The sequence below is a fragment of the Hyposmocoma kahamanoa genome, unplaced genomic scaffold (assembly GCF_003589595.1).
Source record: "Hyposmocoma kahamanoa isolate Upper Pololo Valley unplaced genomic scaffold, ASM358959v1 62, whole genome shotgun sequence".
Taxonomy (NCBI): domain Eukaryota; kingdom Metazoa; phylum Arthropoda; class Insecta; order Lepidoptera; family Cosmopterigidae; genus Hyposmocoma; species Hyposmocoma kahamanoa.
The window spans coordinates 10,927,530-10,943,584 of record NW_020653850.1 but is presented as its reverse complement, the minus strand read 5'-3'; the positions used below and the strand labels follow the sequence as shown (position 1 = coordinate 10,943,584).

Below are 16,055 nucleotides of genomic sequence, written 5' to 3'. Positions count from 1 at the left end.
CTATTGTGAAAATTGTGATACTATCCACCAGATGTGGATTAAAAGAGCCGAATCGCCGTTGAATTTGTATTCAACCTATAATTGTCTATTGAATCAAGGTAACTCGTTGAATGAAGAGAATCTGTGGTATACTTTAATCCCTTGGCAAGATTGGGGCCTAGGTTCTCCACGGGAGAATGGAATAATTCCTGTAGAGATAATTACGTCATGGTTTCAACCGATTTATTATTATGGCAATACTTTTCATCACATCACCTCATCACCTGTGTATAATATGATCCCATGGCATTCTTGGGATTTCAGTATTCCATTTGATTACCCAATAAATCTGTTCGATTTAATTGTTTCATGGTTTTTATACTGTAAGTATAGAAATCAAATCCTGACATATAATGCTATGACTATGGCTTTATGCACTCCACTGCTACATCAGATTGGTCGATTTAGATCACTAGAGATGATTGCGCCGTTATTTCTACTAATGACATTGACCTACGGGAACCTGTTTTATCCAACTCCAACATTGAATACCATGTTTTCTTGTTCTTGTGGTCCAAATAGTCCATTAGAATATCGAATTTGTCCGGTACACTGGGATGCTTCGGGCTTTCTGCTACCTTTGTCCAATTTCAATCTTCTGTTCAATCAATTTTCTGTTCAATTTCAAGACAGTACACAATGTAATGAACTGTTCAGATTAGTACAAGAATGGACTCGACTGCTGTGGCATTCAAATCAAAGGTCATGGAGAACTCAAAAGACATTACCGTGTTTTGCACCTCCGCAATCCCATAATAATCCACCACTTAATGCATCATTTCCTGCCATACGAGATTTACAGTCACATTTTATAAACAATGCGGAAATAAACATTGATGACGTAACAATGGTTAACACGGATCAATTTGCAAATCAAACATCACCAGACGAAATGTCACTAAGAAATTTAGACGAATTGAGTTATCAAAACATATCACAAAACAGCGTTTCGCCTTTGCCTACTGGTGAATTCTTTAATGAATGTCTTGCAAACAATACAACGATTCTCGAAAATCCCTTGAAGAGCATGCCATTATCAAAAAATTTGACAAGAGCTGAAAAATTATCCAAACAAAATACAATGGAAATCAAATGTCTACATTCACTAAAGCAACAGAAATCAAATACGACTTTTGCGACGACGACTGAAGATTCTTATTCAGAATCGCCATCTAAAGAAGTATCGTTAAATAATATGGCCGATACATTGAATAAAAATTCAAATATTGAAAATCCTAATGCTCCAATCAATAAGAGTTCACAAAATCCACATACTGCAACTACGACCCAGTGCTGTCCAATACCAAACCAAACTGAACATCTGCAACAGGTGTTTCCGTGGTGTCAAGGTCCAGCATTACCAGGTTTTATGCAGAATTCAATGTTTCAACGAAATTCATGGACGCAAGGGCCTTTAAATCCAATGCCGGTTCAAAATTCGCCACAGTTCAATCTTCTACCACACTACAATCCATCTCAAAATTTATTATGCCGCTGGACCGAATGGATTCTTCTAATGCATCAATATCTCCTGTGGAAGCACTGGTTTGAACACCACGGTCTTCAAAGACAAACACATCAACATTTGTTTAATCAATGCCCACAGTGGCCTCTAGTAGCTCAAGGTATGACTTTCAGTCAAGCACCTTCGCTTAGTGCACTTAGTGCAAGATTAGTACCACCATCGCTTAGTCAAGGGCTTCTAGTAAATCCAGGTACATCTCCTAATCAAATGTCACTACAAAATAACGGTTTTTTAAATCAACGCTTACCACACGGTGAAACACCATTCGTACATCAAGAGCCTTCAATAAATCATGGCGTACCATTCGTTGGAAACTTACCTTTCACTCCACCGTTTGCCCAAAATCAAAGCGGCACATCCCATACTTTTTTGCCATCATTGCGAATGCCACAACCACCTCTACCATGTCAAAGTCCATCTCTACTCAATAATGAATTTCCTCATTGTCCCCCACCACACCAAAATGAGCCTTTTACTCAGAGGCCGCAATTGAGCTAAGTTGCAGCTTTGTACCATGTCTTCCAATCATTCAGGAGTAAAATTAAGGGCTGGCCTATCTATAAATCTAAAGGCTTAAAGAAGACACAACACATCACGTTATTAATAAATCCCGGAAATGTAACTAAATCAAGTACCATAAAATCTATCTTTAGATGTATCAATAACAAATGAACGCCCAAAAGTTGACGTTGAAGTTGAAGTTGAAAGAAAGGGAAAATAAATGAAAATTCAATAGCGACAGAATTTTGACTAACACCATTGAAAGAAAACTTGTTACCAAAAGGCTAATCAGACTGCATCGATGATCAAAACATGACAATGTATATATTCTTTATTGTACAAAGAAAAGACACATGAAACACACGTTACAATGGACATATACAAATATATATACAATGAGTGTGGATCAAGATTTAAAATTGAATTCACAAGCTCTAAAACAGTTAAACTACCATAAAATATTAACAAAATCAAACCTCACCTCAAACAACACCTTGTATCGAGCTTCAAAGAATCCAAATAATCAAAATATGCCTTGTTACCAAGGTTGCGAAAACGAAGTTGCAAATTCATTCATTTAATTACGTACTATGTGTACAACTGATACACAAATTTCAAATAAAATACCATTATCTATTTTAACTAGTGTCAATTGGTAAACAGGAATTTTGTCGGTAATTACTGGACTTCGTCAGACATAACGACTCATTGTAGTCACTTCGTCGTAAGAAGTCCATTCCTTAACTTTATATACCATTATTCAATATCAAGTAAGTTTATAAGTATTTATTGATAAATAATGCATATCTGAGGGGTATGTATGTCACGAGCAGGTGACGAATGATTTGTGAAGATGTTAGGATAGGCAATCGAGGAATTAAAACGGTTCCTTTTCGAAAAAAGACTAATTTATCATGTCGAGTTTGAATGGAATAGGTACTTAAAATTTATACTTGCCATTTGCTGCATTTTCGCGGCCGTGTATAGTTATCTAAGTAATATTAAGAAATAATATAAAAACCGAATTTCGGGATTGTGATAATCTTGGGAATTTTGACAATTTCCAAGGTTTTTTGTGATTGCACATGTTTATAAAGCAATTCGGACTTTGAAACGGATTTTTCGAACGCATAGCAGTATAGTCATAGATGGGTGTAAATATTTGTATACGAGTGTGCTAGGCTATTTGCCATAATAAAGAATATTTTGAAAGAGATTTAAGAAGAAGTACGGTAAGCTGTACGTTAAATTTTTGAATTGTATGCTGCACATTTAGATTGCATATATCTGGTTAGGATTTCAAATATATAATATCAGAATGGAATGAAAGATCAATGATGTGCTTGCCAGTCTAAAATTAGGCAAAAAAGATCAAAGAGTTACGGAAATTTGGGCAGAATTGGTATCAGATGCCAAGTCGAGATATTTCTAAATATTTCTCATACAGACAACACATTTACTGTCTCCGTAAGAACAATCAAAGCCTGACTTGATTTGTTTTTATTGGAAACATGTATACTTGTATAATATACTCAGTGGCAAACGTTTGAAAGTATTTGACTTTCACAGTGTTAAATTTGTATTGAGAATATTGAGACGTCAGTTTTAATGCTAAGTCGAGCTTTGAGCACAATATATTCGGAGTTCACGAGAAGAACCTTTGAGGGTCTTAAAGGTGCGAGGGAAAAATTATGATATTTACCTGATTTTTCTACAAGGCCTATGTATGTTGATTAGGCTAAGGTTTAAACAACTTGGACACAAAAATTGCGTATTTGGTAAAGTAGAAGGAGGTTTCAATTTAAAACCTTTAGTTTTCGACGAGTATACATTTTGTAGTATATTTTTTAAGAAAGTAAAAGAACCCAACGTTTATATGCTTAAGTCTAACGTTGATAACATTATTTTCTACTTCCCATTTTTAATTTGGTAAGGGTCCATACTTAAGACTATATTCAAAAGTAATTCTATGATTCTTTGTTACTTGTGCTCAACGGGAACAGAAAAAACTATTTTTCCGACGTAAAATTCGAACATTTTAAAATTCTAAATTTTATACATTTTACATTTATAAAAATAATGAGATTTAATCTCGTTTATACGATATGAAGTAATGTTTTGATACTTCATATATATTTTAACAATTTGTGAAGCCTATACCGAATGGTAAGGAAAGACTGATGGATTTGTGGCTACAAGTGTAAATGGGATGACCTTAGAAACGTAAAGTTATGATGTTGTATGGCGCTTTAAAATGTGTAAAATACTCTCTACTTTTAATATAAATTTTTTGTGCGCGTCTATCTAATTATAGACGTCGTGTGTGTTGTCTAATTACGTCATCAGCATTTTGCTGAAGCTTCGTACAAAACTGCATTCTTAATATATACCAATACCTTGGCTCTAAATTCTAAATATTGAGGAAGGAGTGTGATGTGTCAACAGTTTTCTTTTTAATCGCAAATTTAAGAAAATATCGACTTTTCCTACAGTTTCTACACATTCGTGGTATTAATGTTATCGATGGTGGTTTGTGTTATTTATATTATAACCAATGGTCGGAACAGGGTGTCCCAAATAAGTATATAAACTTCTAATATAAATACAAGGAGTGAATGGAGTGGTTAAAGCCACCAAATATTAAACAATGTTTTTTTTCGAATTACACATTTTCGGAAATTATTTTACTGCGTCTTAGGCTAATGAAACTATCTACAATATCCGCATTAGTTAAAAGAAGTTATTGCTTGTAGCTTATAAAATAATGTTTAATATGATGAAAGGTTAGTTATCTACTGCATTTTTTTACATGGCGCCACTAGAATTTTTCTAAAATTCAGCTTGCTATGTGAGTGTTTTAACTTACGATGCAGTAAAACTATTACAGGAAACCCGGAATTCGAAAATACATACATAAGCTCACGACCTTGTCCCACATGAGCGCTAGGCATAGACCACGTAACGCCACTTTACTCAATCTTGACACAACTAACTAGCCTCACATACTCACGTCAAATACCCTTTTCATGCAACTACTTTTATTCTTGCCAGTTTGGATCCCAGCCTTTTTGAGGACATCACTGATGTGGTCAATGTAAGTCCTTCTGAGGCGTCCTCTTAAAACGATTCACATTTCCATCCACATTCGCGTCATAAATCTGTTTGGTAATTCTTCTTACATCCATCCGCTCTACATGCCCAAACCACCTCAATATTCCTTTCCCTGTTCTAGTCACCGCGTCCTGTTTCAAGCCACATCTTTCAAATATTACTGTATTTTTCAGTCTTTATTTCGTCGTTACTTTATTCCACAAATTTTCCTCAAGGACAACATCTCCACTGCATGAATTCTACTTTCTTGCTTCTTCTGCCATACCCAACTTTCATTATCAAACGTCAGCGTAGGAACCAGCAAAGTTTATTCGAAAATTTAATTAATTAATATTTAGTGGTTTGATCCACTTTACGACACTTCTTGTATCTAGTATATGTAGACATTTATATACATTATTACATACTGATACTTAAAACATTCAATAATAACATTTACCGTCAACAATTGAACGGAATATTTTTATAAACTTTGAGCTGACAACAGTTACCAATTCCGTGGTGGTAACTCAAGCATTTTTAAAAGTGAACCTAATAAACGACAATAAGTTTTAGAATTTAAAGCCATGTGATCGGTTGAAATTACGAAATGTTGATGACGTCTACAGATTCACGTACTTTTTACGATAATTAGCTGTTAAGAATTGATGTTAGTCATGTGTAGTACATAATAGGGGAGTGTTAGGAAAGAAGCTGCTAAGTCACACTTATTGTATGCTCTTTGATGTGTAACGAAATACTTATTTCATACTCGTAATACATGTTAAAAATTTCGCATTCTGACTCACCAATGTCTTAACAGTTTTTTCTCCTGACTATTATTAATTATTATGCACCAGTATTAAAATTAGTTGCTTTGGATCTAGTAGGTAAAAGTGTTACCAATGTAGAGATAAAAATACGTCTTTTGTAATATGACTTTAATCACAAACATAATTATTTATCGAGTTCTTGGGTTTTCGCGATTGTTACGCATAGGAAATGAAACTATTTTTCCGGATTTAAATAGCGTATATTTGTTTTTTCAAACAAACCAACGTATCGGGCTCTTTACAGGTCCCATGGTCAGGGTTGACTGAGGTGGAACAGTCGTCAACCAGTTATGTGTAATATTAATGCAAACCACACTATTTTTTCACTATAATTACAAAAGTTATTAATTAAATACCTTACTTTTAATTTTACAAACAAACATAATTATTTACTTAAGAATATATATGTAGATGTCGACAATGCCGATTTTGTGGTTAACGCAATGTTCTTATGTGTTCAGACTTAATATATCGAAAGAGAAGCTCTACCTCTTGTCTAAATGTAGAAGACAAACTCTTGAAATCTAGAATAGCCCTGTGCTTACAAGTTTTTTAAATTATATTTAAAATTAGCATTAAACTAATATTTTCCGAGTTATACGTTAATGATAAAACAATGATGATGTTTTATACCATTTAAAAATAATAACGGGAAACATAAAAGCCACAATCCAAGACAATAGGTTACTAATAGTTTGAGAAGCTGTCTCAACCTCCTCAGACCCAACAAACTACAATGGAAAAATAAACGACGAATTTACCTTGTACTAGAGGAATTTTCGTGTTTCTTTTCTCTACCTAATTTCGGTGACATTTTTTATTATTTAAGTATTCGTGTATATTATCGTGAAATGTTAAATAATATTTCAGGATACTAGACATGAATAACAATAATAATACTTCATGATGATACTTTGGAATATTTAAATCATAAAAATTGCCACTGGAATCAGGTAGAGAAAACTAACCCGAAATCCACTAAATATATTTACAAGCTTCAGGCCTAAGCAAGTGTGCCCTCAACTTTGTATGAAAAATTTATTTTCTAGACACCCTATGGTCATGTAGAATGTATAGCGCTAAATTTTAATGCGACCTTTTCATTATAATGTACACTGGGTGTTCATGTGACCATAGCAATGTTTTGCAGGTTATTATGATTCAACTCCGTTTTTATTATGTAGCGTGCATGCAGGACTATCTTCTTAATTGTCTACTATTGATCTATGCGTTGGGTTGTACAGAATTTATTATTTGCATCTTCATTAAAAAAAATGTTAAATTATAAGTTGATTTTATCTATGATTCAACAGGGTTTCTAGGCTGTTGAAAATCTGACCAGAATCGTCGTGAACGTAGTACTTCTACTTTTTCCTTGTTCGTTTTATCAAATTTTTTTACAATATATGACCATTGTTAATAGTAGTTGTATAAATTAAAGTGTTTCTTAATTACAATTGGTAGACTGCCAAAACTTTCGGTTACTCCATGAACTCCAGCATTTTTTCAACAATAAACTTCAATAATATTGCATCCTTGTTACAAACTCACTAATGTGAGAGACACCGCTCTAATAAATTACAATATAAATCTTTGGATATTATGTTATTTTCGCTTTACCAATAATAAGGATTATTTTATTGTACTACAAGAATAGCTTTCCCGCCAGAACGCGCAACAATCTCCTCAGCAACCATCTGGTCAGAATTTTTAACAGATTTTTTTTTATATAATTATACTTTAATAAACTCCATTTACCATATTTTATGAAATTACTCTAGTGATGCCCTTCGATATATTAATCGGAATAGTATTTGTCTATATCTCGCTTTTTATGATGATCTCCTTTTAAATGCTTATGTCATTGTATTAAAAAATTCTAATTGAACAAATCAAGCAGAAAGCTTTTTTATGGAAAATATTGCGATTAAAACTAGATTGTCTGCATAATACGTTTGCTATCTTTTTACGTCAATCTATGTAGTAATTATGTAGTACTATTATTGCCTGCAATGAATTACATACACATATACACATGTGTGTGTCCATACGAACACACACATAGGTAACGAAACAAATAAATAACGCACACACACAACATAGCCCCGCACTAGGGAAACCCTGTGTCGCGGGTGCCATGGACACACACAGACAGCCACCACATCGGCTACGGAGGCAGTTATCATAGTTAGTTAATATATACAATATATTTAAATACAGGAAACTACCCACCGATACAGACAATGAACACGCTTTTTCATTGTAATTTTTTCCATGTAACACGGGTTCTTGTGTGGCTTTCAGTAAACCGTACGTAGATATTTTGTTTTGGAGTTGAATGAGCACATTTTCTTCATCGGCACGTGCATCGTCGTCTGCACCTTAACCATTAACATTACCTTTTAAGCAGAGATTGAAATATACAGAATATGTTTACCGAAACTTCTAGAGGAGGTAGTATGTAATATTGCGAGGTCAAGTAAATATATTTTGCTTATGCAGATCTCTTAATATATCCATTTATAATATAAATAATATTATCACGATAAAGTTAACTTTAGGATTAAAGTCACTGTAGACGAGTAACATTTGTAAGACTTCCATTATATTAAAAGACAAAGTTCATTTTAAATGTTGTGATCTAGCGATTGTACATTTGTGTTTACAAATTTCTATATTAGTTTTTTGTGTTTAAGGCGATAAATTACGTAACAGGGCGTGTTTATGAATAAGATGATGAATTAATAAATGACGTTAAATACGGGTAAAATGTTGGAAATATTATATTTTGTATGTTTTAGAAATTAAACTCTATCTTAAGACGAAAAACAAACGAAGTATACCTCAATAAAAAAATACAAATCTTTAAATGTAAAACATGATCCAAAAATGCACTCTATTTATAAAAATTGCAAAAAAGTTATTTTGTTTTAGAATAATACAGTCAATAAGTACAACTAGTACAAGAGAATAACAAGAAATATAAGTAAATCCAAAACGTATGTTGGAGTGTTAATATTTTTTTTCTTAGTACTCGATGAAAACAAAATAAAAATATTATTTTTTAAATTACTTACTCGTTCATTTCTTTAGTTGGACTTGGAAAAAGTTTTTAAAACATTTAAGGAATGCGAGAGAACTAGATTAGTGTACAGCACGCTTAGTTTTGCATTTAAGGTTTAAATAAAAAACAATTATTAACGCTAGGTTTAAATTTAACTTATGGTAAGAACGGTCCTAAATGCCAAGCTGAGCGTGCCGGTTATTTTGTACCATATTATACAAGTAACAGTAGAGAAACTTGATTCCTTGGTTATGTGATAGTCGGTCACCATTCTATGTTGTTGGTTGTACAATTGACTGGTGTGCTCTGGAAAAATTGATTATGTTTAGCTGTGTCTAGGTGAGGTTACCAAATGTGCTATTTGTTATTCAATACCATAATTCTGCCGCCGTTAGTTGAAAGGGCTCATGTGATATTTTTTCAAAAAGTTTGTTATGTTGTTGCCGTGATCAGTAAAAAAGGCCGATCTGTCACCATTTATTTTTTCCTATGTGGATAAGTTATGAAGTTACCGCAAGAGAAAAGTAGATATTTTTTTATTTCATTTCTTTAAATATTATTTTCTCAGTTTTGAGTTTTTGCCACAAACGTGCTTTAAACTAACGGCGGCAGAATTACACTTGATTGGCATAATTATATTTCGATTTTTCTTTGACTTTACCAATTAAAATTTAAATTGTTGCTCATTTGGTGCTAAAGTTTCTAGTTTTAAAGTTAAGAGATAGAGAAGCGGAAAAGAATTCTGTATGACTAAAAGGACAAAATGAATAAATTTAGTGCCGCCATTAATCTAGTGGTACTCTGAGGGCGCCTTTAAATTAGACGCTTGTAGAAGCACTGCGGGGTGCGATTGTGACGCGGCAGTAGCGCCTCTGTAGCGCTTCAGTAATTTTTACTACACTAAGGGCCAGCGTGAACCGGCGGACGCGGAGGCAGATGGCATTAAATTTATATTTTATGCTATTACAATTTTAATAATTTATAAATTTCAATGCTCTGAGACGCAGAAAGAGATGCACCGCGATGCTCCGTTGGTTGGCAGGTTGGTCTCGAGGCATTGTAATTTATACCTTATTACAATTCAAATAGAAAATAAATAATAGTAATGTCCTTTGTCTTTTTTATTTTTAATTCACTAATTGTCACTGCAATAGTGACGCGCGCGTGTCACGACAATGGCGCTGCAATTGCGCTTCTAAATATTGTATGAAAATCAGTTGTGGCGCGGCGGCAGCTACTATAAGCATTTAATTTCAAGGCACCCAAGGCTTCTGTTTTTGTTGTCGATTTTACAGAACCGTCAAATAAGCTTTATGAAACTTTTTCTTAAGACGATGACGATGTCAAACGCACTTTAAACTTATGACGTCATTAAGAGTGCCAGATTATTTCTAAGTTACCTATGTTTTTATCGTAGTTTTTGTTACCAAATATTTTTTAAAGTTTCGACAAATTTTAATTTTATATTAATAAATGTAGTTAATTCTAAGTATTTATTAAGTCAATTCCAAGACAAATAAATTATCTTCTTTGTGTCAATTTCGTTGTTTTTTAATGCGGAGTGTGGTTATACTATTTATGTCATAGTATCTAATATAAACAATTTTTAATCAAACACATACAGTAATCTATATTTTTTAAATATATTTATAATATATTTGTATATATTTATAAAATAATATATTTATATATATGTATATGTTTGTAATATAATATATTTATTTATAATACCTTCTGCCTGTAATTTCACGAGCACTGTTACCCTTCAAAATCTAAACACGGTAATGCTCATATTATTCCTTGGCTACAGAAATAGATAAGGTACCTACCTACTTCTTTGGACGAACTCTTTCATAAGGAGCTCTACTGCTACATATAATTTATTTTATTCTGAAGAAGTCAATTCTACCCATTCCACTTTTATCTCTGGTTTTTCAAATGAATCGGATAGTAAGTATAGTGTTTATAATAAATCTCTTTTAGTGCTATTGTTCTGCTTAATTAATACGGAAGCATTAATTCCAGTATTCTGATCAAGACTATTCACTCCTACTAATGTGTAAGATTTGAGACCCGCTTACAAATTGTGGATTGTGACTTAGATGCACCTAATTCGTCGCTAACTTTGCGTAAACATTGTAAACAATGTTCCTTGCTTGATATCGAAGCGGTTTCTTCTACGTTATTGCAAAAAAATCGTTACTCTCAAGTTAAAAATAGTTACTACGGGCACCCAATTGACATTATCATTGACTTCAAAGGACGTACCTCTTTTTTTATCATCGTGATAAGAAAACATTATCTAGCAAAAATCATCCGATTTTTCTTTCTTGAGATTCTTACAGGTACTTACCTACCTACTATTTTTAATTTTGTCAATCGTGTAATAAAATTCCGGAGGATACTAGGTCACGTCAAATATTCATAGAATACAATAAGTTAATAATATAGTATACTATACCTACGCACGTAGAATATTGTAGTACCACAATTATCAAAATGAAATAATGATGTTCAATGCAACATGTCGAACGCAATAAAACTGTTCTAAATACACAAAAATTTCGAGAAAAACAACTCCTTAAGAGAAACAATGATGATCAGGTAGCTAACATGGGCCCTTTTAAAAACTTCGTTTGAATATCAATGAAATATTTGCGCAGACCTACCTGCAGGCGCGTCGTTGCGTTGCGGGATCTGTTTGACGACGTTACGTCGGAGAAGTTGTAGCTCGGTAAGTACTTACCTACCTCTATTAATACAAACCTTGGAATGCATGTTTGGCGTTGAGTGTGTGTTATCAAAAATGTGAACATCGAACTTTACCTACCCAATAGCAACGTGTTTTTTCTAACAAGACCACGGTCAATTTGACGCCTTCAGATTGTCGTCAAAATGCACCGTCTTGCAAATGCAGAAACAAATCCGAAGTTTACAAAAAAGTAGGTGAAACATGGCTGTGGAAACATTAAAATTTAGGGCTCATTTTCTGGATTTGGAGTAGGTTAGGTAGGTAGGACCCTGTCGGAAAAGTGCTAGACAATTTGGATCAATACCAATACAAGGTGATATTAGAGGAAACTATGTGACCCTATGCTGAAGAACACCTTTCTACATATATGGGCTTTCTACCACGATCCGAAACAAACCGCACGATCAGTTTAGGCGTTCCTACATGTTAGTTGGTACCTATTTGGTCCTAGATTGGCTGGTTGACAGCGCTGATCTGAACCTACCTAATGAGCACCTTTGGCATGAAATCAAGAAAAACGTTTATCGTTCTGTGAAACGATTACTGGCAACCTTTATTATGATGAACGATGAGTTGTCCGGTGAAGTTTATAAAGGCTTCTGTGCAGCATGGGCAAATATTCCTGTTGAAACGTTTCACAAACTGATAAGAAGGTGAGATGGAGTCATTTGACCTTTGTAACGCATGTTCTAAAATACAGGTTTGTTTATAACTGTAACTAAACTATGCTACAAACAAATATAATTAGAAACAAAAAAGGTGTAACCGCCTCGGTGGCGAAACGGTTACTATTTATTTATTTTATTTATTTATTCATTTATTTCAGGCAACTAAGGCCCATATAACAAATACCTTACAGACTAACATACATATTATTATTATTGATACATACCTTACAAACTAACATACATATAAAATAATATAAACTTATTAACTATTTACACGAATTACTATTCGGCGACGCGCGACGCAAACAAGTGTCATGTATCGTTCCTCTGAACCGCCGGAACATGACACCCTTCGGCCAAAACTCTACCTGCATGAAGGTCGACAGATGGACCGTTGGGACCCTCACCACAAACGAATTAAAGTTAACGTTGTGGCGAGACTCCAAACGTTCGACCCTCAGGGTGAATTGGGCTTTCAACCGGATATACTCCACTATATCCTCAGACTTCGTGGAGTAATGCAGTCGAGACAGGTACAACTGCGTCGTCGGTATGGCCGCACGAAGCAAGAAGTTCTGTCCCGTTGGAGCTGTGCCACATAGATTTCGGCTGGTGGGTTTCTTTCTTCTCTTCTCCACCTTTGTGAAGCCGTCCTCGTCGCACCTGTCGGTCTGCCTCTGAGATTTGGCACCTGCGATTCCAGAGACAGGCATTCGGGGTTTACTACCGCCCTTTGCAGTTTTCCGCAACTCGGGTTTTGAAGTCGCGGTTCCGCTGCTAATAGTCGCGGCAACAGCGGCGTATGCACGCCCGGGCGATGACGTGCATACGGGTGACGTAACCTCCGAGGCGGAGGGGCGGGCAGGGGGGCACGGTGCATTGACAACAGCAATGACCGGCGACATACGAGCCGACTCAATACTGCCGACGGATGCTTTCCGCGCTCCGCGACGCGTGTTGACGTAGGAGACTGTCGGTGACCTACATACCGAAGCGGGGTTGCGTAACAACGCAACTTCGGCACGTAGCCCACTTATAGAGTTATCCGACGCCTCCAATTTTGACTGAACTTCAGCCAAACTGGACTTCAAGGACGTGATGTCCTTTAACAGCCTGGTGACGTCGACGTGGTCAAAGGTGACCGGAGGCAACTTGTGCAGCTCCTTCGCCACGAAAGTAGGCACGTCGTCCGGATCGGTATTCTTCAAGAATGCAGTAACATCCCTCCATCCCTCCGACGAGATGGCATCTGCTGCGCTTTGCCGCAGCTCTGGAACAGCAGCATCTTGCCACTGCAAATCTCATCTTCGTTGAAATTAGATTTGCAGATCTGCTCGATGCTGACTTCATCCATTGTGTCGATGGCATTCTGCACGAATGCCAGAAACTCATTGACAATGAGTTGTTGGGAACCCATAGTCACTTACGTACATGCAGCAGCCTAAGCCGCGCAAAATCGCGAATTAAAATAATTCTCGCAAAGTAGTGCAGCGCGTCCGTTTCCGATCGCACATTGAACACGACTATGCTGGTCTACCACGCAGGACCCGAGAGAAATATTTGTATGGCCTACATTTATTTCTCTCGTGAGTTAGGGTGTAATTTGTGGTTGTCTATATGTGTCCAAGGCACCATAGACACAGGGTTTCCCTACTCTGGGGCTATTGAGAGTGTGCGTTATTATTATTTTTAAAATAGTGTTTACGAAAGTGTTTTTTGCAGAACAATCTGAAAACTTGTGTTTTGTCCTTTACGCCAATTGAGTCTACTTATGCAAATCTATAAATAATTAAATTGTATGAATATTTATTTTGCTATGTTTTGCATTTTCAATTAGCATCTAGTGTAAATGTGATCAAGTGCCTACTGTGAATAATATGAGTTGAGAAATCATTATACCCGACATTTACGAGTATAAGGCCACGTGTGGACATTTACTCATCTTGTCACGTTGTCTCTAATTAGTTAACGCCGAATGTAAGTATATTATTATTATTATTAGGGTGGCTTCATTTGGGGCCTATGAGGCAGTGATGAGGACATCACTGCGACCATAAATGATCTATTGTGATCACCACTAATCACAGCTCGGAGCCAAGACCAACAGTATTAAGGAACTGAAGGACGTTCCTGGCTCCGACGGTCTTTATGTCCTCTGGGTGTGGCCCGTGCCTACCCAGTATGGAACTTCTCACGCTCATCAGAGAGCAGCACTGAGGAGATGCACAGAAGTTTCATCTGCTTCGTGGCAGAATCTACATTTTCTGTTTTCTCTCTGTCCAATATTTGACATGTGCTTATTCAAGACACTATGTCCTGTTAAGGCTCTAGTCAGCATTCTGATGCCATTCCTGTCCAGTGACAGAGCTTCTCTACAGTGTTTAGCACTGAAGGCAGCTATCAGGCCTTTAGAATGCTCAAGACCCTTAGTCTGCAGCCACACGTCTCGGGAGACGTGGGAGCTCTCGTTCAGCAAAGTGAGCTTTATCAGGCTGTGTGCTATTCCTATAAAGGGCTCAGGACTAATGGAGGCTTCCCTAGCACCAGCCTTTGCCAGTTCATCCGCTGTTTCATTACCCTCGATGTCAGAGTGACTAGGAACCCAACGCAGGACTACATTATTCCCTTCCCCGCGAATATTCAGTATAGTTATGCAGTTCTCTACAATCCTCGAAGTTTGGGTGATTGGGGTTAGTGCATGCAGAGCGGCTTGACTAACTGAGTTTGTATAAATATAATTGTTAACATAGCCTCTCTTCAGGTTTAGATCCGCACATGCAATTATGGCGTACATTTCGACCTGAAAGATAGAGGAGTGACGTCTCATGTTCAGCTTGTAGCTGAGTTTGGGTCTCACGCCGTGTATAACACAGCCTACGTTGGTTCCATCTTGGACCCATCGGTATACCAAAGAAGGCTACCGCCCTTCCAGGTGAGACTGTTAGTTTCTCAGTCTTCCCTGGTTGGAAATTCTACCTGGTAGAGTTTCTTGAAGTTTTGCTTGGGAAGCATGACATCAGAAGTCATTCCCAGAATAGGATGTTCCAGATTTGAGTCATGGGCCAATCTCAATGTCTGGGAGAGCCATCTAGTCCTTAACCTGGTGGAGAGCCTATACATGCTGTTACCGACCTCCTGTATGAATACATGCAGGGGAGTCAGAATCAGCAATGCATTTAGGGCCGCTCTAGGTGTAGTGGACATGGTGACCGTTGTTAGCAGGTACGCCACACGCTGTAGACTGCCCAATGTGACTATAGTGGTTGTTTGACTTACTTTGCCACTCCAAACTCCAAACAACAGACGCATATGTTACTATGGGCCTCACAATTGCCTTGTATAACCAGAGAGTCATCTTTGGTTTAAGACCCCAGCGCTGTCCTGCCATACGACTACAGATACCTAAGGCCATCTTGGCCTTGACCGTGTTAGCTATGTGACAGTTCCACCTTAGGGTTTGATCTAGGGTTACCCCTAAATAATTAACTTCTGCGGAAAAACTCACAGCCGTGCCACCAAGGATCGGTTCCACTAGCTTGTCTAGTTTCCGCTTCCTGGTGAAAGGAACAATAGTCGTCTTTTC

The 16,055-nt window shown here is 36.4% G+C and overlaps 1 protein-coding gene across 1 annotated transcript; it reads right to left on the bottom strand.

Annotated features, from left to right (window-relative positions):
* Positions 1-507: 507 nt before the first annotated feature.
* Positions 508-13,889, bottom strand: LOC113229766. Its single transcript, XM_026463449.1, has 3 exons — positions 13,818-13,889; positions 12,980-13,764; positions 508-637 (listed from the first exon to the last, which is right to left on the bottom strand). The coding sequence occupies exons 1-3, from the start codon at positions 13,887-13,889 to the stop codon at positions 508-510; spliced, it is 987 nt and encodes a 328-aa protein (XP_026319234.1).
* Between the last annotated feature and the right edge of the window lie 2,166 nt (positions 13,890-16,055).

Bases quoted from the DNA above. Each gene is read 5' to 3' on its own strand.
- LOC113229766 (XM_026463449.1), bottom strand. From the start codon at position 13,889: ATGGGTTCCCAACAACTCATTGTCAATGAGTTTCTGGCATTCGTGCAG. The intron at 13,765-13,817 runs GTCAGCATCGAG...TGAGATTTGCAG, and splicing joins CCATCGACACAATGGATGAA to TGGCAAGATGCTGCTGTTCC. The intron at 638-12,979 runs GTCTGAGGATAT...TTGATTGAACAG, and splicing joins CGACTGCATTACTCCACGAA to AAGATTGAAATTGGACAAAG.